Source organism: Seriola dumerili, unplaced genomic scaffold (assembly GCF_002260705.1).
Source record: "Seriola dumerili isolate Sdu_G_001 unplaced genomic scaffold, Sdu_1.0 BDQW01002293.1, whole genome shotgun sequence".
Taxonomy (NCBI): domain Eukaryota; kingdom Metazoa; phylum Chordata; class Actinopteri; order Carangiformes; family Carangidae; genus Seriola; species Seriola dumerili.
In genome coordinates, this window is record NW_019176548.1 from 353,659 (window position 1) to 377,294 (window position 23,636).

General features: G+C 39.2%; 2 protein-coding genes across 2 annotated transcripts in view; one reads left to right on the plus strand and one right to left on the minus strand.

Annotated features, from left to right (window-relative positions):
* LOC111239343 (roundabout homolog 2-like) overlaps positions 1-15,206 on the minus strand; it is a 49,867-nt gene extending 34,661 nt beyond the window's left edge. Inside the window, exons 1-2 of the mRNA XM_022769206.1 lie at positions 14,849-15,206; positions 1,862-2,188 (exon numbers count right to left, since the gene is read on the minus strand). Coding sequence (XP_022624927.1) covers positions 1,862-2,188; positions 14,849-15,206 — 685 coding nt within the window. The remainder of the gene's footprint in view (positions 1-1,861; positions 2,189-14,848) is intronic.
* A 6,097-nt stretch (positions 15,207-21,303) lies between these two features.
* LOC111239344 (endothelial cell-selective adhesion molecule-like) overlaps positions 21,304-23,636 on the plus strand; it is a 52,723-nt gene continuing 50,390 nt past the window's right edge. Inside the window, exon 1 of the mRNA XM_022769207.1 lies at positions 21,304-21,427. Coding sequence (XP_022624928.1) covers positions 21,304-21,427 — 124 coding nt within the window. The remainder of the gene's footprint in view (positions 21,428-23,636) is intronic.

The following is a 23,636-nucleotide window of genomic DNA, read 5'->3' on the forward strand; positions in this document are numbered from 1 at the left end:
ACAACACTGTAAAAATACTCAATTACAAGTAAAAGCCCATGTATTGAAAACCATACAACTATAATTTTCATTATGGATTGATTGTTTACTTTTCAGAAAATAGCGATGAATGCCATCAAAATTACCCAGACATCAAAGTGACACTTTTACAGTACTTGTTCTGCCCGACCAACAGTTCAAACCTCAAAATTATATATAAAAAAAGATAAATTACAAGAAAGAGCAGGAAACCTGAAATGTGTACTTTTTTGTGGGGAAAAATCTTCAATTGTAATTTGTCCTAATTGAATTTGTTAAAACGTCTGAAGTTAATTTTAGAATTGAACAATATCATACATAGTTTCAATGTTTTTATTGAGTAATCTAAATAAACATGAAATGAAATGAATCATGAATTCCTCGTGATATCATTAGTAGTGTCAAGCAGGTACAAGTTATTTGTGAGCCTGTGTGTTATTCTCATATTTTTCTCTATTAGTCATGAAAACACTCACCACCATCTCCATTATTAAGACTCTGGCAACAAAGACAGCGATTAGGACAAGAAGCACGAGCCTCCTACTGCTTTCCAAAACACTTGAGTTTAACAGAAATCATCTCAAGCACTTGTTTTTGAGTCTGAACAGAATACACAGAATACAGCTGTGTTGGTGAAGTGCATAGCGTAATGGATCCACTATGATACAAAGAGTGTTTGAGTTTCTTCTGTTCAGTTACAGCGAAGTTTTGGAAAACAGAATTATTGATTAAATACCGGTCTTTTATTGGTTCTAGTAGATTTCCCAAATTCAAAATCTATTTACCATACATTAAAAAACAGTATTTAATGTGAATTGGTCACGTCATAGCAGATACCCAATCCACTTCAGTCATGAGCAATAGTTATATTGGACTAAAATATGAAAAGAGACATCCTAAATGTTCCTTTGTTGTATTAATATTATTATTTAGGCCTCTTTTTGCCCTTATTAGATTAAGTAGAAATATGACAGCAAATTAGAGAGCGAGAGTCAACAAAGATTAAAGAGCGAAGCCACGGGGGAGCCCTTCTCACACAAGCGGCAACCTCCAAGGCGAGGTGCCGAAAACTTCAGTTCCTTGAACGGCCACTTGGCGCTGGCTCCAAAAGCGAGTCAATCCTCATAGACTCTCACGTTAAAACTTTACAGCAGAAATTATGCATGTTTACAGCCTGGTAAAAAAATAGTTTCGGCCTTTACAGATAATTTCTTTCCTCATGAAAAAATCTACAGGGAGGTGAATTTTTATATAACTCACCTGTTTAAATTGTATTTGGGCTTATTAAAGTTATACATAATTCAGGGCGTGCCACATGAGTGAGCGTATGCTTGCCACAAAACAGCATGCCCAATGTCTCAGCTCCACGTGCGCCCCACCTCTTTGTTAATTTTTGGATTGACCAGGAGTTAGTCAGATGTCAGGCACTGCCAAGATAGCAACGGCAGACAGCCCACTCTAAAAGTTTTTTATGGTGACTTCTAAAGCTGCAATTAAAAACCTAATACAATAAACAAGGACAAAATCTATTCATTTATTTTCGCAGAAACCTAAAATTAGGAACAAATCCACAGGCTAGGACTTATTACTGAATTTATCTCCACCTACACCACCATCTGTTTTTGGGGTTGCTTCCTACAGTTTGGTTTTTTCATGTCATTATTTTTAAGCACAGCCAACTCTCCAGTGGACCTCCATAAAGGTGCCACAGGGCTGCGAAAAGATCTGGGACACACAGTGAAGCATCTGTATACCGTACACACAAATGCATCAATATATCTATAGTGCAAAAGAACACAACACACACACTTTTTGGACAGTGATCAATAACATAGAGCCTTACTTGCAACTTCCAGTGAAGCATTACGACTAATGGCCTCTCCCAGGTAGTTGCGGGCCACACAGGTGTAGACGCCTTCGTCTGGTTTGCTCCGTCGTCCGTGGACGATGCGCAGGAAGAAGAGGGAGCCACTGGGCAGGAGCATGCGGTGAGAGCGGGGGTCATCTTTGTCGGTCTCCACGCGCTCACCATCTTTATACCACTCAATACTGGGAGTGGGTCGGCCCTCTGCCTTGCAGTTGAGGGTGGCAGGCTCCCCCTTGGAGACAATCAAATCCGAGGGGTCCTCCACTATCCGTGGCGTGCCGTCCTCAAACCGTGCTCGGGACCCTGTAACGTGGAAATGTGGACAGATGTTATCTATGAGGGTGACCACCTATCATTCTTGAACACACATAATCTCTTTGTAACAGTGCAGACAGCAACAAAGCCATTTAAAAGGCAAGAATATCTTTCTTTGGAGGTGCTGGACAAAGACACGGACAGCGTGTTGGATAAATTTGTGTGTAGCGAAGCAGTGAATCATGGGTAAACTCTCTTTGAAGGTTGACTCTGAAGTCGGTGCAAAACATCAAACATTCCAATAACAACCTGTAATACCCATTTGTTCCTTCGATATCCTGCAAAAAGCAAAACGTGGTGGTTGCTGGTGCTTTCTGCTAAAGAGTACAGAGTATAAAGCAGAGTATTTTCACAAAAGACACCACCTGTGCCAAGGATGCAATCACCCATGTGATGTGGTAATGGCCAATCTCTGTGTCAATCAGGACTGTTGCAGAGGCAGAGATGATAGCTGGTGGAAAGGTGGGAATAAGACAGGCAGACCTATGCATTTAAGGGAAGAGAGACCCAAGCTGAGAGAATGAGTGAGGCAGAGAGATATAGATAACTCCCATATCCCTCTCTCCAGGGATCCATTACTATCTTCCCTTGGCTGTGAGGGAAAGGCACACTGCTTCAAGACCTAAGGTAAGCTTTTAGAGCAAGACCAAATGTCTCTAACAATGTGTTACAGTTAGAAAAATGAATAATTCAAAATGCCGCGGCTTTTAGTTTGGTTCTGAGGAACAGATGGTGTCTCTCTCACTCTCAAATAAAAAAAAAAAAAAGGAAAGGAAAGGAAATGAAATGGTCACTGTGCCACTGATTATTATGCTGCTCCGTCTGAGGCATTATTTTCAGCACATAATGTAGACGGTATGAAAGTCCTCCATTATCATCGGAGAGGAGCAGTCAGGAGTAACCTAATGACACACATTGTTGTTGCACATGTTGCCGTTACATTATACGTAAATCTGAGGCATCAGGATAAACCCCTCACTTTTCAGCTGTAAGCAGATTTATGTCTTTTCATGAACTGATTTGATCCTCGCGGCCAGGAGTCGCCATCATGGCATAAACCTGAAGCTAACATCTAAAGAGCAATATGAACGCTCTGAGCTAACACCCCGGGGGTCACAAACCAGGACAGCTCAAAACACTAATGCACGATGAGGATGAATACGAATCGAGCCGTTAAAGTGTGCCACAGCTCCTCCAGTTAGTTTCTGACGTAAAAGCACACTTTGTTTACAGGAACAGGACAAGTGTACTGTAAATCTTTTCATGCTATATGCCTGAATGCTGAAAGATATCATAATGTACTTTAGACTGGCACATCTGAATGTTTGTCCACAGGAAAATTATTCTGATTTTGAGGAAGTGTCCCTACAGTCCTGTGATGTCCTGGTGGTGAACCGTGTTTTTAAAGCATGCAAAGGATTCACTGGCTGTTTTAAATCCCAACTCATGTAATGGAGTTACATCACAGTGAGCGCCCATCCTGTTCAATCTTAACTGGATTTTTCCACAAAAACAAACACTGAGAGAGAGTTGACCTCTTCAAAGAACAACTCCAGTGGAACAGTATTGTGTTTCCATGAAAACGGGAGACTTGTGAGATACAGATTAAAAAACAAAATGGTCAAAATTGATGCAGCACAGGCCAAGAAGTCCTGACTTTTAGCTTCTAGTCCTAGGTTTGGCTCCTGGATCACGTCATATGGGGCTTATGGTAGATGGTAGTCGCAGGAGGGTTAGTAACACTGTGTAATGACAATAAGGCCTGATAAATTTAGGTTTTATTACTTTGAATGATGGAAACTAACCAAACCTTTACCATAGCATTGTCACAATATGAAACGGGTAGTTATTTATGTATTTAACAGTGATTTTTAACAGTTTACATGAGGCATATCTTATAATTGAGGAAACGCTCCTGTGGGTTGTATCAGAGGGTTGGAACAAGGACTATTTGGAAAATGTCCCACAGTTTTTACAGCTGGAAACTGTTTACTGAAGTAAGTTCAATATGTGAATATGAAATATGAAAACTCCATGTTCAAAGTTCATGACACAGTGTGATAATGTTGTCAATGTGTAGTCTGTGTAGTGGGTTCTTTTCTCTGACCTGACAAAAATGCTACAAAGCCATATGAGAAATTACAGTTGTTGTCACAGCCTGTGTGGTACCCCTCTTGTTCTTATCAGGTAAACTGATATCCATGTGTAAAATCAGTGCAATGTCTCTTTGACTGTGATCTAATTTTAACATTTGACTTTAGTGTGTGTGATGATTGTTTTGTGTCAATTCCCGTATTTATCAAACTTCTAAGAATCACACTTAAAGACGCTCTAAACTACCAATTCAAGAGTAAAGACATTCTTAGCTGAGTGAAAAAAATGAGACACATTTATCAAGTGACTTGCTCCGAAAAAATAGCATTTGCTTACAGCGAGTGTGTGAGAAATAATAATCTTGTGATTGATCACATGCATGTTCAGGGAAGGAATAGCCAGACACAGACTGATCCTATATACTATACTCAGCGTTATTCTGCGAGAACACATATAATTATAATTTTTCATTTTATTTGTGTTCTGTGAATAATAATAATTAATATTGCTAACAACCAGCACTCTAATATGTATAATGTGTGAATATATAAATAGAGATTAAATAATAGGAAATTGGCTGAAATGCAAACAAAATTCAGCTGCAAGACATTCTGCTGGACCTCTGACGTACCTCGTCTTCCTCTGGTAGAAATCTTGTACTTAGGAGAATTTAGCACCACAATGATGATGAGGATGCTTAGACAGTAATTACAAATAACATCAATGCCAAATTTATTCTTGTTGTTTGTTTGTAGCCCTGATAAATGCGAAAAAAAAGAAAAAAAGAAAAACAAAAAGGGTGTAACATCCTGTCAAAAGTTCAAATGCAAATAATGCAAATGCGAAATCACATTGCTTCAGCTAATGCATTATTCAATCTTCACTTCGAGTATAGGAGTGAAAGTGAAGGATTTTTACTTTTATATTTCAAGTCTAGTTTGCTAAATACACACCCTGGTCTCTCTTACAAATGAGATTTTCCTGAATAAATAAGACATAACTAACTAACGTAGTAGACCAGTTGCAGATCTGTATTTTTTATTCTTTACTAATCATTGTGTAATCCCTGATACACTCAGATGGCTCTCTCATGAGACAACTGCATTTAATCTACCTGCATTGTTTAAAACAGTTCTTTGTCTCTTATAGTTATTGATTATTCTGACCAGCTCCTTTTTGTGTCCCCAAAGTCTACAAGGAAAAAGAAAAACAAACTTATGTTACGGACTCCTACATTATATTCACTAATGGGAACACAGGCTAAGATGAGTCGTTATCTCATCACTTCAACCACACAATAAAACCATCAATCTACCATTAACAACACCATTAACAATTAACAATGAGTAATTTGAATCCTGTTATTATACACATTTGTAGAGGCACTCTGTTGTGTAACGTTCCCTTCTCAGTGTTTATGAAATCCAGCCGTCCTTGTACTGTGTGTGTCAGCACATACTGTGAAGTCCTGGCTGCTTGGAGCTGGTCTGAATAGCACAATATCAAATGTCACCATGACAAATTCTCCTGTATTCGTTTTATATGTGGAGTGTGAGAGACGCCCTGGAAAATATTAAGAGTAATAATATTTAATCACTCCAACTATGCAGACACAGTTGAAAATTGAAAGTGTATTAGAAACAGTTTTGGTCACTGGGGATTATGAATGAAAATTAATGGGCTCTTATTAAAGCTCCAGTTATCATGCAGGAGAATCGATGTGGTGCCATGCTGATGTATTGCAGAGAAAATAGCCTTGTCAAAAAAAAGGAAAAAGAAAAGCAAACAGCTTCAGGTGGCCAAAGTGACAAGCAACAACCCACTCCTGTGACAAGTATGCAATCAGTAAAAAGTCTTAGCCACCTTGAGCACGACAGCAACACATTTTCCTTTTGAGAAGGAATATTTTCACAGTAATGTTTGTTTCATGACAGGAAGATTGTGGTGCAATGGTTGAAAGCACCTTTCAGCAAAAAGAAACTCTGTCAGCTCCCGTTTGTGACATGGGAAAAATAAACATCACGGGCTGTAATAGGGACCTCTATGAAGGTATGTTTTAGTCGGATCATAAACACAACCCATTAGAGCCCTCAGTGGCTCCTCAGAGATATCCAAGTGCACATGGGAATTTAGAGTGCGCCTTGATTTGTGTGAAAATTATTAATCTGGGGCATTCTGGTGTGAAATGACTTTCACATTTACAAGGCATGAACAAGCAGGGGAGGACATCAGCCACTGATGTCGTATAGTAGTAGAGTTTCAGAACAAATTACATAAACACAGGAAGAGATGTTTCACAAACTAGTGCTTCAGTTAATTTAAGCTTATGTTTCGGTTCACAGAATTCAAAGCTTCCTTCGATGTGTTGCAGCAAGTTACAGCATTTTCAACGTAAAGAATGTCTTCTATTTACTGTACATTCAGCGTTATGAAAGTATTATTTTAGAGACTTGAGAATAACTGACTGCTTCTAGTGCCTAGACAGTACAACACAAAACCAGTGATTTACAATGAACAGATACAGCCAGATAAAAAAAAACAGGAGATATCAGCTCAACAATCCCAGCACTGCACTGTTCAACAGATTTCTTAAACACAACAGGCAGTAAACTGTCCAATTCAACACGTGAATTTACCTGAGAGCCTTGTATTGACTGTTACAAATCATTGTTGCACTCTCTTAGTCATGAGCTAGGCATCATATTTGTGCTGAAGCTGTGCCTGAGTAGACAAATAAGTTAAACCTTTTTAAACACATCTTTTAGAAAGCTCAAAGACCTTCAGCGCGAGGAGCAAAATGGAACTAAGATAATCCATAAGAGTGAATGGCAGTCAACCTTGAGCTGTCGTACAATAGAGGGGACTTTGCTAACGGGAGTGTGCTGGCCTCATGCAAGGTTATCATGGCTGTAGAATACACTCAAGGCCATCCTGTGTACAAATGAGCGTGTCAGGGCGACAGGCAGAGGTGGTTTTCAGAGAGAAATACAGTAAATTCAATTGAACAGCTCTACTCATTGATACACATTTTCTTTCTTTTCTATCTATTAATCATTAACCATTTTTTTTTATTGTTTCCTCTTTTCATTCACTGGAAGTTATCCTTCCAGTGTTTAAAGATCCTTCCCTTTCATTACTAGGCCTATATGTCGATCTCCCTGTCGATCTAGGGTGTTCTTTTTAAGATACAGTTCTCAAGTTGATATATACTGTATATTGATGTGCATTTTGGAGTTTTGTGATTAGTCAACCTTTTTTTCATTATTAGATTGCCTTTAATGTCTATTTTATTTATTGATGGTATATTTGAAAGAGCTCACTTACTCTGCAGTAACTGATCTTTTGACTTGGGGTGAAGCGGAAACAAGTTGTAAATATAACACTGGCATAACATCAGATCTGGTTAGCAAACAATCACTTATGTACACACCCAGCAGTTACCGGCCAGTTACAATCATTAATTTTGAAAGTCCAATATTCACTCTATTTTAGCTCTGTTTTTGGTCTCCTCCATCTCCTGAGGGAAATATCTGACTCTTCAGCTGCTAAATGCTCCACTATGGTCACCAGATAGATGCCAACTGTGTCTGTCTGTTGTTTGGTGCTGAGCAGAGGGCTGTAAGAGTTTTTTTTTGTTGAAAACAACTCCCTGCTGCTGTCAAAATGCAATGCTACAAGAAAGGTGAGAGTGAACCAAAACACTAAAGTCTTGGACCTGGCAGCTAAACAATGATCTGAAACTTGCTATAGAGCTGTGTGAAGCCAAAGGGAGATATGCACGACAAGCAACCCATTTTTTTCAATAGTCATTTATACATTGCTGTTATAAAAATTGATTAAAGCAGCTTTAATTTGTATGCAGACGAGGTAGTGCTGCTGGTGTCTTTTGGAATGGCGGTTCTTTTTTCCAGGTACGAGCCTATAGCCTGTATAATGCACTGTATGTATGGTAATGTATATCTATATGCACTTCAAAAACATCGTCAGTAGTCAGTGATGAACAGTATGTGGGACTCTTTGTTTTCTTTTTAGTGGTATTAACAGAATTAGAGCTGCAGACTCATTATGATCTGATCATGTGTGTACGGTCGATTAGATGTGGTAATTGTCATGATTGCATCTGATCTGTGAGAATTTCTCCATTTACTCACAAAGCGGATGAAAAAAAAATTCCAGAGAAAGCAAGCAGCCACAGTCAAATGAAAGCCCATTAGTGCCGCACGCAGCTCTGATAGACAAGTTATTGCATTGGTCCTAATTGCAAACTGACACACGCCCACATGCTCGCTCGTGGCATCTCCTACATTTCTGCCTCATCTAACACACAGAGTTAGCAGGGTAAAAGCTGAAGGGGTGATCAAGATCACGTCTTGAAAAACCCTGTTGATTCAGGCTATTTTTGGCGTTTCTCGGCTCCTAGCTGTTGCATGCCATGACGGGGGCCGCTTTCATTAATTAGTATTTACAAATATTAACCCTGCATCCTCCCCGGGGGCAGAAATGTACTGCTGTCACGCTAATGTGTGAAAACAACAAAGCCACAGAGGGACGTCCTGTTTTGCTTCAGATCTCTGTGCCTTTTAGCAACAGCCAGACTCATACCTGAACCTGTCTGAGCTCACAGCTTGATGTCTGCGGAGGAACACAACTATCTACCTGCTCAGAGAAAGCTCAGAGACTAACTTGTTTTTCATGCTCTCACTTTACAAGTGAGACAGCAATAGACGGCTGGCAGCTTGTCTGTAGGGCTGTTTGCTGAGATTTACTCGTGTCTTTTTCGATTTCAATTCATTTACATACTTAAAAAGGCCAAAAACATCCAAGGAGCTCTTGTGACATTGCCAAGTAATCTCTGCGGGAGGGCGATAACATGCCACAGCAAACTAAATTTCAAAGCAGAGAAGTCAGGTTTTATTTTCTTCTGGCATCAGTCTGGGCTTTTGGAGCCTTTGTTTGGCAACTGTCCTCCTCGCCTGTCGTCTAATCTCTAAATGATGTCATCAGCGACTGTACCAGAAGTGGGACATCATCAACATCCGGCGACATGACTCAAGCCTGTGGCACATCAGACGACTGACCAGGTTCTGCAGCGGTTTCATCATCATCCGTGGTCATTTCATCAAGAGGGACTGCAAGAGGCTTTAGTCAGCCTCCAGCCATATTTGTCACTAAGTAATGAGCAGGAGGACTGAGTGGACACAAATCACCAGCTAAAGGTTGTTTAGCATCAATTAGTTCCACAGCTGAATGCAGCTCGAGATAACTGAAAATTCAATGAGATATATTAGGGTCTAGACTGATGGCGTATTAATTGAGATTTGGTGTATGTGTGTGTTTCTTTGAGTGTGTATGTTAGTGTGTGTGAGGGGGCGGCTATGTCAAATTGAATGCAGTTTTTGAAGGTGACTGTTCACAATCACACAGAGGTTGGACACACTACCATGTGTCACCATAACTCTCACATTTCCTCTTTTATATAAAAACTACTGAGAAAATCTACAAGTGAGCATTTGTCTTTGAACACAGCTCCCACAGAGGTCATGAAGCCCATTTGAATCCTCTTCTCTCAAGTATTTTTATGAAAAGGCACATCACCCCCGAGATTGAGCTGTATAATCGAGGTGGGAATGAGAGGAAGTACTCACTCCAGATAAACAGATGTAGGCAGATGGTGTGGGTGTTGAAAAGTACCTTTAACATCGAGAGGTTTAGTTTGGTTTAATCTAGTAGCTACAGCTTTGCAGCAGCGATTCTTCCTGGGGTCCATAAAAACAGACTTTACATAGTGACAGTGCAACCAATACAACGTAACACATAACATTGTAAGAAAACAGGACAAAGACAACAGCACGCACACACACACACACACACACACACACACACACACAGACACACACACACACACACACACACACACACAGACAAGACAAGCTCCTATTAATTCAATAATCAGAATATATGAAACAGTTTGTTTGATGTCAGTGTACCAACACATTTCAAACCATACTATGGTCTGTTTCACACTGGCATTCAAACGTAATCAAAATACATGAAAATAGCGCTTTTCACTCCAGTTATTCCAACGCATCAAAACTCATACTACAATCCTTTTTCATTCTAGTATTCAGTGCAATAATCGAAATACATTAAAATAATTAATTTCACTCATTTCAGTCCAGTGTTCCCAACACATTTCAAATTATAATAGGGTTCGATTTACACTAATGTTCAATATAACAATCAAAATACATTACAATATTTCCATGTCCATTTCATTCCAATATACCCTGTCCAGGAGGAGTCAGAGCTCAGGAAGTATAGTGAAAAAAATGTTTCTCATTGAAGAAGAAGACCAGTTACTTGGCTGGACCAGTATAGTTTACTGCAGATGTGTTGGTATTAGTGAATACGCTTGCTGACTAACAGGAAATTGCAGTGCAGAAATGTGTAACATAAAATAAGTTTATTTTTCAACTGTAAAATGTCGAGCTCAACACATATCAATTCTTTAAGATGCTATAATCAATATTTTCATATTATCAATGGATTACTACTTCTACTTCTATGTGACAGGTGTCTCTCGTAGAGTGACGATCACACAGAGAAAGTACCGCTCAGCTTTATCAGGCATTTTACCATCTTTGGGCTCATTGTTTTGGTTTTCCTCCCACCAGCCTTAATGTTTTGGTTCACTCTCACAGCTCTAAAAACTCACTCTACGCCGCCTGCCCAGCACAAATTAGCAGACAGATAATGTCACCATGTCGGTCGTGAATATAGCAGAGCATTTAGCAGCTAAAGAGTCAGATAATTCACCCGGGATTTGGTGGAGACAAAAAAAAAGCTAAAAAGAGATTGAATATTGGACTTACATTTGCCAGATATCCAGAAACACGACTCCAAATGAATGCTAATGGTTTGCTGGATATATAGACAGGCAAGTTAGCCATATCAACTTTTTAATAATATATACTATTTTGTAACTTATATTGTGTTTACTTGCTAGTCCTCTCCTTCTTTACTGCCTTTGTTGGCATGTTAATCCTACCAACTCTCAATTAGCGGTAGCATGAGCAGAACCACCAGTGCGACATAAGTCACACCACCATACACTCATGCACATGTATTATAGAAACAAAATGCACTCAGAAAAAAGTGCTCAAAAACTCTACAGGGCACATTTAACCCAAAATGTTGAGTATGTTGTGTTTGTGTAAAAAAAAAAATGTATATAGGCTATTGTTTTCAGATTTTTAAAACTCTGAAATATCAGCATCTGTACTGCATGTTCAATTTATTGTGCTATACTGAAGCACACCATTCAGACCTTAAATGCATCACCAACTACAATGTACTGAATTTTTTCATGTTAAAGTTGTGTCAATTAATCTGAGAATGCAAAAAACAAACAAAAAAAAACAATCTGCACTCCATAAATTGTTTTTCTGAGCCATGCTTTTATTTGGGCTTTGGATTATGGTTTGAAAATTTAAACTGTTATTAGAGCAATGGTTAAAATGTGTAATCCCGTTCTCAAAGGTAATCAACAATGAGCTTTTAAAAGCATTTTGTAATAACATGTGCATCTCCATAAACATTTTTGGAGAGTGGGGGCTTGTCAGACTATGACACAGCCCCTGAGAGTTTCTGAGCTTTAAGTAAGAGTTTAATGGTTTCACTTTTGCCACAGTGAAGCCTCGTTTGACCTCTTCTGCTGCCTAACGTGGGGCCACCTTTAGATCTGACTGAGGAAATGTGCATCTTCTTGGCATTCACCGATGGTATTTAAACATTACAAATTAATGCACGTGTGACATTTCCCTACTATCAGTTTTGTGTGTTGTTTTGATGCGTTCACTCCCCACAGCTGCCAGGGAAACGTGTCTGAAATACAGCTAAACACAACATTTACATCCATCTGGAGGGACAGAAAACACGATAAGACAAGTGAAATACACTGTGAGGCAGTCACGCCATATGTCCTATGAGTGTGTGCGTGAGAGAGAGGGAGAGAGAGAGAGAGAGAGACAGAGAGAGAGAGAGAGAGAGAGAGAGAGAGAGAGAGAGGCATATTTATATTCATATTTTACCTGAAGCGATGGTAATGAATGAGACAGTCACAAGTAGTAAATTTCCAAAGTTCATCTCCACACTCTCCCGGTGTCAAATCCTCTGTAGTCTGCGGTCTCTCGACAGTCCACTCAGTGTCAGATTATCAATTAAAATCAGACCTCCAGTCACAGAACAGCGCCGAGATCTGACTAGAGAGCAGGTAAACTGAGCCGGTTTGGAGCTTGAGCCTCAGCTGGAATAATTCAAGCGAGTAAAATCACCCCGAAAAAACTTTGATGTCACTCCCAGAAACCCATGACAGCAGCAGGATCAGCGGCAGCAGCGGCAGCACCGCCCCGGAGAAACCTAATAACAAAACTCAGCAGCATCACTTCTTCGTCCCCGCATGGCCACACACGCAAAAACACACTCTCTTTCTCTCTCTCTCTCTCTCTCTCTCTCGCTCTCGCTCTCTTTCTCTCTCTCACACACACAGACAGACTTCTTTCTGAGATGTCCTGCTGCTGCTGCTGCTGAAAACAAAAAAAGAGGTTTAACTATATTTAGCCCGGTCATAAATAAAATAATTCTCCCCTCTCTACTCAGATCCGGCCAGTTGCAGGTTGCAGCGTCAGTTTGTGCGAATGTGAAGCGCTGCACATGCCGAGCCCGAGCTGCGCACTCCCTGCTATCCGCAACAAATCCTCGCCAACCTCCAGGAGTCAGTGTTTTAAAGAGACAGACACGACATCTGCGCCCTGCGTGTGTCCTTACTTCATCTCTGTGTATGTTCAGTCCTCACAGGACAGTGGGATGAGATAAAAACTTATATAGTTACTTCTGGATTAGAGTTACAATTAGAGCAGGGTCGGAGCTGTTACAGGAGTTAAAGTGAGGCTCAAGTTTTGGCTTAGGGATGATGTTTTTGCATTTTAGTGTTGGAAAATTGAATTTGAGTTTTAAAATCGTTCATTAAAAAGACTGCAAATTATTGAAACAAATCAATGCAAGTTGCTGAAAGTGTTTTAATGAATGGGTATTCAATAATTTGTTTAACTTATTATTTATCCGTTCTTTATTTTATGGAGAGGTTCAAGTGTAAAATCTGCTTGAGCAAAACCCCTGATGGCAAAGGACACCACAAAGTAAAAGAAATGTGATATTATCTACCATTGAAGTAAGACTTTAAAATGGTGTCTTGCTTGTAGGAAAATATTCCAAATTGGGGGGTTGGGAGACCAAAACCAGGAAAACTGTTCTGTCTGTTATTCCTTGAATTTTTGCTTTTTTCTCATTTGACAAAGAAATTCAACAAATAAAACAATCTGAGAAGAAAAGTCACAGCTTTGTTGAACTGCTCTCAATTCATACAAAGACCTAATCTGCAATGGGGGCATCACAAGTAGACCAGGAGCCAGAGCGCTTGGGAAACACTGGGTTAGGTTTAAACTTAAACTTCTTGTTTGTGGAGAACGCAGGTTAAAGTTATGGTTGTTAATAGATTTGAGGCTTGGGTTTAGGGTTGGGAGATTAAATTCTAGCCTTTTCTAAACCTGCATAAACACACAATGTGTAATTTTTACATTTTAGTTTTTATAGAGATTAAACAAATAAGATTAAATGTGTTAAATGTGCGAGTGCGAGTTTTTTTTTCACCTTTGTACATTGCCAGGCTACATCTCCTTCATATTACAACCATAAGAGCAATTCTTTTTAAGCTTATTTCCCAAGATGTGATATTCTCACTCTTTATAAAGTGGTTGTACCAGTGTCCTTGTGATGGGTTTCATAAGCAGGCCACTTTTCCCATTTTTCACTGAACTCAAATTTCTGAACTCTCAAAACAGGTATGAGTGTTTCCATATCACATACCTCTTCAGCAATGTCCAGCCCCCGACTCAGCTCTCTTGTGTCGGGTTACCTGGAAACAGCACAACAACTGTCATGAGTATTTCATAACCAAACCACAACCATGATAGTATCTCCTCAACACTGCACCCGCCACCACGGTGTTTTCATGAGTCTGCAGCGTGATTCTTGTGTTATGTGTGTAAATCTAGTCATAGCGCAAAAAGGGCAGTAAGAAACAGAGCAAAACAATGATTGGTGCTTCCTGTGTGAGGGAAGATTTCCCTTCTCAGAATCAAGGATATAATATTCGAGAACTGTGAGGCCTTCTGAGACACTTTTCTCATTTTGTGCTGCATAAATAAACTTTCTGACACTCGACACTGACAATGGCCGCTGTTTATTGATAATTGCACCGCAAAGCAATATCGACCCCACAACACAATCATTACTTCTGCAGTTTCATCATCGTCCTCGCTGCTGTTGCTGCTTCTGCTTCTGTTGCTGCTTCTGCTGGAGAGCGTTAACTCGCTCCTACGTCCTCACCACTCAACATCTTTGCAGTTCCTGCTATTTAAAATCCACCATCTGATTCTGTGGTGATTTATTAAGCAGCTGTTGTTTCACAACCACTCCTCCACAATCTGGCCCTACTGGAGCCTCTGGTGCCTGGGCTGGGTCGGGTCTTCCTCTCGGGGAGCTGCGGACACACACGGGTCCCAGGGGGGGTTGCGAGCTCTGTTTCATTCACTCCCCCTCCTCCAACGCAGACCAGACCTGTTCCTCTGTGTTGTTGCTTCTTCTCTCTCCACTCCATTGTCTCCATGTCAGGCTGCGAGGACCCAACATGATAGAGAGTGACTTCTGGACGGTCAGACGCCTTCTCTCCTTTGTCCCCCTTGAATAGGACTGGAAATTGGGCAACAGAAGAGTCCAGATGTCTGTAGCAAGGCGTGACACAAAGAGGGCCCCACAATGGCTTCAATCTCAGTTTCCGTGGAAGTGTGGACATTATTAAGGGCCACAAAGGCTGAACAGGGCATAAAATAGAAGCATCTCAAATGGAGAGTGGCTGGAGTCTTGGAGGTGTCAGATGGGAACAGTGGTCGTATTTACAACTAAACCTCAGAGAAACCATCAGTAGAAAATCTCTCAGTGGCCTCTGCTTTGAAGTAGGTAGAGTTGTGCTTCCTTTCCGGACATGCAAAAACAGTAAAAAAGGACATTTTACCTCCATTGTTTAATGATGTGCACCCTTTCTTTTTTTTTACTCTTGCGATTGTGGAGTGCGCAGTTTTGCAACTGTTCTGTCCTCCAGTAGAACTTGATTTTGCACCTTGCATCAAACTGAAAGCTTTTTTAAGAACCAGGCTTTTGTTCAACTTCAGTCATTAGTGCATTACATGGTGCCATTAAACATTCAATTAAGTCCTTCCAGCCATGAGATGTTGCACAGGCAGGAGCAAATGTGACAGTCAATCAGTCTAGTATTATGCATAGAAAGACCTCATTAGATTAATGCAGAAAAAAGAGTTCAACATTAGCTTCCTTCCAAATGAAAATGAAAATTGAACCGAATTTACAAAAGAAAATAAGAATTAATGTGCGTTTCCATCCACTACCATTATGCAAATATTGAGAGTTCATTTAGATCAGCAGCTGGTGAGACTAATTCTCCATTTGGGTGTCATCAAACCATTGCAGAAGAGGATGCAGCAAGGTGGTGTAATTAAAAACATGTCAATATCATGTAGAAAACATGATGGAAGCGAAACATTTATGTTTGTTTCTTGTATTACTTTGAGTAACATTGCAGTCTCCTCATCGCTCCACACAGATGTGATGTGTCTTTATTTGGTCTCTTAAGGGAAGAGGAAGCTTCAGTGGAGATTTATAATAAGTCTCAAAACATGTATGTCATTATTTGTTCACTAAGGCCGTTTCCACTGCACTTTGTTGCATTTTACTTCAATGAGTTCATCAACTTTTCCACCTCAACCACGCCAAAAACCGTTTTGTGATATTTTTTGGTTTTTTTTTTAGCTCTGTCCAACAGTAAAGAATTCCCCCTGTCAGCTTCTCTAAAGCTCACTAATTAACACATTACACTTTATTTGTTTTAATTTGAACAAAAGCCAAGGTGTAAAAATGACACGGTTGTAGTTTTATGAGGGGATATCGAACTACAACAAGTCCTGAAAACGTTTTCAGCTCTTAGCAAATGATGCAGCTAGATTATTTTTGTCCTCCTTTAGTCTTTTTCTGTTTTAGGATCTAACAGGATTTAGGGTGACACTTGCACTTTTTTTCTGCTTGCTGTAGGTAGGTTAGCGTGTGTGTTAGTGTGTGTGTTGACAGTGCAGGGAGGTACAGATGGTGTGATGTGGCAGTCTGTCTGACTACGGTGAAGAATGTGAGATTCAGCTGTTGGCCTCTCACCCCCCTGGCTCTGACCTTATGTGTCTCTGATCACCGTCTGGCTCCATCTCATTATGACACTCTCCATATTGCTTTAGTCTCACAGTAAAGCTGCAACAATTACTGAAGAAAAAACTCCCAAATGTTTCACAAAAGAAGAACTTGTGGCAGTGATAAAAGCTGAGAACCTCTCAGGACTTGTCTGCCGTCACTAATTGAGCTCCTGTTATCTCTCTTTACATGGTCGTGGGTCTGAGCTGTTGACCTGCTAAGATACCTTGTCAGCAGATTTCATTAGTCACAGGAGCAGGGCTTTTGTTTCCCTGTGGTGAGTGTGTGCATGTGTGTATAAGCAAGTGCAAAGGACCTTCAGATAGCCAGGAGGACGCCAGAGTTTATTTATAGGCTGAGTGTCACAGTAGCACACAGGGCCAACAGCAGCAAGGCATTTACATCCAATGCACCAGAATGCAAAGGTAAGCAGCTCCTATCGCTGCAACATTTGGCTTAAAGGCTCAGCTTTTTCTTTTTTTTTCTTTTTTATGTTCTAGGGCCTAACCCTTTGCCGGCAGAGGGAGCAATACATGGCAACGCGGGTCCTCTTTTGTCATGCTCTTAAATGGCGGTGTCACATTGTCTAAGAGTTGTTTGTACTGAGCTGTGCACAGAGCTGGAAGAGCCCTGGAGGAGCCCCGACTCCTGCTGCATCTGATAAACTGATATAATGAGCCTGTATGAGGATGCTTACAGTACAGTACACTGTGTGATAAATATTACAGTTCCTCTCTACTCATTTGACATGTACTTTTCTAGCAAATGATGGTTCATGCTCTCAAGACAGTTACTAGTGCGGATGAAAGGTTTTAGTAGTTTATTGCACTCTACATTTGTAAATTATGGAAGCTAATTACTGCCAGGAAAAGACGAAAACATTTTTGAAAAGTTAGTCATGATAAAAACATAAAAACGCTCATAGAAAGTTAAAAATGATCAGAAAGTAAGACATAAATATGAGAAATATTTATGGAAACTAATTCCAAATCATAGCCAAGTCAAAATTATTAAATAAAAAGTCCTTAAGTCAAACTTATGTGATAGGTCATTAATGTGAGATTTAAAAGAAAAATCATAAATGTGTCGATAAAAAATATAGGATAAAAAGTTATAATTCTAAATTCAAATTATATAATGCCAAATATACAAAACAAGAAGTAAAATTTATTTGTCATGGTCAAAGTGTGGAAAAAGAGTACCTTCTATTTTCATTTGAAAGTGTTTTTTTCATAACGTAATATTTTCGAGTTTATTGTGCTTGACATTTGTAGAAGCAAGTGTAGAAGCCCATTTTGGCCATAAAAAGAGGAAAATAATAAAAATAATCACGATAAAAAAAACATAAAAATGCTCATGAAAAGTTGTGAGATAGTAAATCAAAATGAGATGAAAGTGAAAATTGTGATATAGTGACTCAAAATTAAGATAGGAAAAGCTTGTGGGGTTCCACAGTTTAGTAATGTCATATCAACCCTTTTTAAAAGGCTTGTGTTTTATGATGCAGAAAGCAACAAACGTGATATCAAACACAATATATCATAAATTTCCTCAGGAATGGATGCATGTTAACAACTTTAAATGACTGAATTCATCATCAACTTTTCATTTCTGCCAAGTTTCAGTGATCTGTCAGCATCCCACTACTGTGTGTGGCTGTGTAATTCATATAATGATAATGTGTGTAGTTTCAGGCAGCTGTGTTTTCTGATTTTAGAGAATTTGGAACTTTGTTTGGTGAGTTGTGTTTTTTATTTTGGGGAAAAAAAATGCATTTTATCAGATGGCAATTAAAATGTAACTTGTTTTGTGGGATTGCGAAACACTGAATTTCGAAGAGATGAGCTCCACTTAACAACAAAACCCAGTGATTCTGATATTTGCAGAAATGATGGAGAAACAAAAATGACTTCTCAGTTTCCACTTCTTCAGCCACTGATTGCTTGGTACAAATAGATCTCTCATGTAATTGCCACTTACGCTTGAGAGCCCATTTATCTATTCTACAAGATTACGTCACAGGCCTGAAGTCTTGCCTCTTCTCCATGTTTCTGTGATGAAGATATCAAATATGTTTAGCATCTGCTACGGCCAAAACAGAGTTGAAGCAGAGTTCATTCGCAGAGGTTGTGTACGTGCACAGAGACGTTCTGTGCACATGTTCTTCAGTACATTTACTGTGTGCACTTTCATCTGTGCAGCATGTAGCATACCCCACACAATGGCATGTGAACATTTGTTGTGACCTCATTCAACAATGCTTAAGAAAGTAGTACTTAGTACTTTGTAGTACTTGAATTACGAAGGGGAAAAGGATCATTTCAGATTGAACACAGTGGTCAGAGCAGCAGCTGATTCCAGCAGTGGCTCAGACGAGCCCTCTGCTGGCCTGAAGCTATAACTACATCTTTAATGGGAGATAGCGGAACTGTGCAAGTCAGCACTGACACAGGTTTTAAATTGAGTTTTAGCTTGTAGGTCAACCACCAACATCACCCCAGGCATCAAATATCTTATCCAAAAAATGCATCTACCATTCAGCGATATACAGTGTATCTAAAGCACAACAAGGAACAATCATAACATAAGACAACACTGTTCACAGACAAAAACAACTGCGTGAGTCCAGATTAGCATGAAAACACATGTACAGATAGAAAACAGGAGGGCTGCAACTATAACATTATTTTCATTAACGATGAAACTGATCTGTTTGACCAAAAATGATCACAAAACAGTGAAAAAAAAATACCTATCACAATGTCACAAAGCTGCATTCAAATTATTTGTCTTTGTCTTAGCAACAATTCAACCCACAGGTATTCAACTGAAGCCTATAATGGTGTATAAACAAGTAAAAGCTTGTGCTGTGCAGCTAAACTTTGCTCCAAATCCACTGAACCTAATTTCAAATTCTATTGAAGTTCTCAGATTTTCAAAAGATACAAAACCTTTAAGGCTGAAATATGGAGATCTGGGTTTGAATATTTCACAAAGTGCAATTATCACATAGCTTCAATGAAAAGTTGGAATGAGTTGATACAGAATTTACGATGTGTCAGTGTGGAATAAGAGAAACAAAAGGTAGCAAATGGATGAGAAGATGTAAAGAGTGAATATCTGGTGTTTTTCAAATCATTAATTCAGTTTTCTGTCATCAATTCATCTAGAAATTAAGCTCTGCCTGGCTCACTGCCTGGTTTAGGATGTGTTGTTTGAATAGGCCTATCACTGCCAATACCAGAATTTCAGTATCAATACCAAAACAGCAGGGTTGCAACAATTAGTCAATTAAATGATAAATCTTCAACAACATAGAAAATAATTCAGCAACAATTGTAATAATCTGATAACAGTTTTGTGTCATTTTTTAGGTGGTTTAAGCTTCTCAACTGTTGATATGTAGTGTTAGCCAACACTAATAATCTGTGTCCAGTTGGGAAATTCTTGTATTGATGAACTGTTTGTTTTTAATAATGTTCAGATTACTGAATGTAGTTAGGAATTAACGAGTCTTTCTATTTTTCTGATTGTTATATTGATGTTTTATTGTGCTTGTCTTCAAAGTGTAATGTGTTCATTCACCACAGCGCAGTCTTATCTTTCACTCAACCTGCACCTTTACTGTTGCGGTTGGTTGAGGTGGAGCAAATTGTTTACCTACAGTACTTTGAGTACAATTTGTTTAGTATTCCCTGCATCTACTGATGACAGATCTTTCATGTATCTGCCCACTGTTCATCAGTCTAAAGATCAAACACTAAAACAGCATCTGAGGAAGAAGCTGTGTTTTCACCAAACACAACACTGTTGCTGGAGCAACAACGCTGTATCACTGTATCATATTATTCAGGATTATATCATCATAAACGGCAGACAATCTTTTTGTACATACGCTCCATTTTTTTCATTATCTCTCTCAGCTTTCTCTCTCCTTCTTTTGAAAGAAATTCATCATGAGTTTGTGCGTCAGAGCACCCTCTCCAGGCTGCTGTTATTAATTTAAAAAAGAAAGAGTCTCATCTGAGGTGTACAATGACATTGGCGAGGCTCAGCTGTTATTTCCCAGATATTTTAAACATCTTTTCATGTTCCTTTTTGTTGTCTGTAAATCCTAATCCAGTTTGTCTTGTCTGCAGAAGAAAACATTTTGCTGCCACACGGACTTGGGCTCAATTTTAGGCAAATCTTCAGAAAACAGCTGTGTTTTGTTTCAGGCGGTCTGTCTGTCGTGCTGAGCTACAAAACCGTCGTCATGTACAGTATCATGGGGAGAGCATAAAACAGATGCAATGCTAGTGTGAAGTAAATTGGCAATTAAGATTAAACCAGAATCACGACTGTTTTAAGCCTTTGGAGAGAAGCAGGATGAGTTTGGGGCAGATTCTCAGCATGATCTTGTGGTGAGGAATCAGTGTTTTCTGACTAAAAAGGGAATTTTATAATGTAGAAATGCAGATCGAAACTCATACACAGTGGTTTATAGTATGTGTTATTGTGCTGCACAAGCAGAATTGTATAATCTCTTCCTGAAAAAAATAAATCTTTGATGCATATCTCAGGCTCAGACGAGGTCATTTTCATATCCCTTATGCTCGTCCAAATCTAATCTCCTCTGTAATGACGGTAAAGACTGATAAATGACAAGAGAGCCCATTACACAGAGGGCTCGTATCGCCAAACATGTGGCAGACGTCCAACCTCACAGACAAACAGCCTCCGAGATCATTCACAGGCCCGACTGTCACAGCGCTGTGCTGCACAGTATGAGCGTGTCAGCGTGACTCCTACATTTTTAATGGAAATGTAGGAAGGAAGCAGTCAGTGTCCACAGCAAACTAATAGCTCCAATTTCACAGTGAGAATTCCTCAAACTCCTGTCACCTTTAAACACAGGCGTTTCCAGCACATTCTTTGTGGGAAAAGAAGGCCTTTATAACAGAGAGGAATTCATTTAAAAGAATTCAATTACGAGATATGCAAGTTAAATTTTCACTTCACTGAGGGAAAAAAATAATTCATTCTTTTGTTTGTTTGGCGTTTGAGCAAATGCATATCTCTAATTTAAGTCTTCTATAGCTCATAACTTCACCAATATTCCCATGTGAGGTTTTCTTTCTGATATCTTTATGTGAGAATAGGTGTCAAAGTTTTCTCATGCAGGATAAATTCAAAGCGTCTGGCAGCTGTATTCACCACAGGACATGATTTTTCGACAAGGTCAGTGAAGTAACTGTCATCTATGTTTGCTGAGATTTGGTGTAGGTGGATTTTAATGTCTCTCATCTAAATGTCAACTTTCGCAATTTTTCACATCCTTCAAAACAACACTATCATTACTGCCTTTATTCTTTCTCATATGAAATGGCAGGATGGTGACGGGCCAAAACTGATTCACAGAAAAGTAAAATGAAACTGACCATGCTCTGAAAATGGTACGGTATTTGGCAACACAACCAAACATTAGTGCATGAAGAATCTGGCACAGCATAATAGAGCAAGTCAACAGCATTACAGATGGTAAAAGTGAAAATCCATGATCAGTGGCACTAAACTGTGAATCTGATTCTGCATGGCATCAGTAAAGCACTTCTGTTGCCATATTTGCTGTGAATTCGTCACAGGGTTTTGAAGTCCCGTGTTACCGTGGAGCATAAAATGTTCTAGAAACTTTAATTAGACTCTTAAACTCCTAATTTTCCCCTTGTATTTCACATTAAGTGGCTTATGAGACACATTTTCTGCTCTGTGTTTGAGTATCACAGACCGAAAATCTTCTTTATCTGCTTGTTGTAGCGCTTTATTGAAGCTGCTTACTGACTGCTAACGATGTATAATGTTCACAGCTAAGACAGTATTTTATTCCCACTGTAGCTGCACATCTGTGCATTTTATACATTTTTCCCAAAATTCAGCCTGATGCAGTTGGTGTTTTTAGCCCTGAAAGCAGCATCGGAAATAAAGTGCATGATAATTATCTCAACAACTATTAAGGTATTTCCATTACATCTGGTACAGATATTCACGGTCCCCAGAAGATGAATGTATGTGATACTCTGACATTTCCTCCAGCGTCCCCAGCAGGTCAAAGTTTTCATTTATCCTTTGAAATCTCAACTAGTGTACTAGGTGGATTGACCCAAGTAGGGTAACATAATTGTGATTGGCCTAAGTACAAATTTTTCTTGTCCGAAATGGGCTTGCTTCAGCCAACAAACATTAACAAATCATTACAAATCTTACACAATGTGTCAAAACATGGAGAGTAAAAAGTTATCCAATGTCGTAATTTCAGCAGAAAACTCATCTTGCTCTCTTCTATCCTTCCTCTTCTGAGCGTTGCTTTTTTTGGGCCTGCTAAATATTACAGTGCTAACTGGATCGTCCATTCGCTGAACAAATCTCGCTTCTGGCTAAAAGGTAGAGAAAAAAACTGACGTAACTCACGCAGGTTATCACAAACGACAGAGAGCAAGCTCATTGGTCAGATTAGGATTTCACAGCAAGCCTTACTTTGGAAGAAGGAAATCAAATTAAAGAAGCGGTGAGTACAATAACTATTATTTTTAATTAAACATGGAGTTTTCGAAAAATTCAACAAGGACAGTGAAAATATAAAAGACTATGACTTAAAACCGTAAGTGTGATGAGCCCCTGTGCTTACAGATGATGGGGCTGTGTAATTTGGGTGAAAACTTGTTTCACACCATCTATGAGATTGATGAGATCAAGTGGTGATGAAAATATGTAATCAGCATGGTGCTGAATGGAAAGGAACAAAGTAGCCCTAATTTAATTGAACCACATTTTGTTAACAGGCCTTTCCAACAGAATATGCAAACTTAAATACAGTCAAATATCAGCCTATGTAATGCTTAATATACAGAAAATAGATATTTAATTGGATATCCAATTGGCTTGATAAAAAAATTAATATTTTTTAACAGTTATCAATTCTGGAGGACAATAGCCT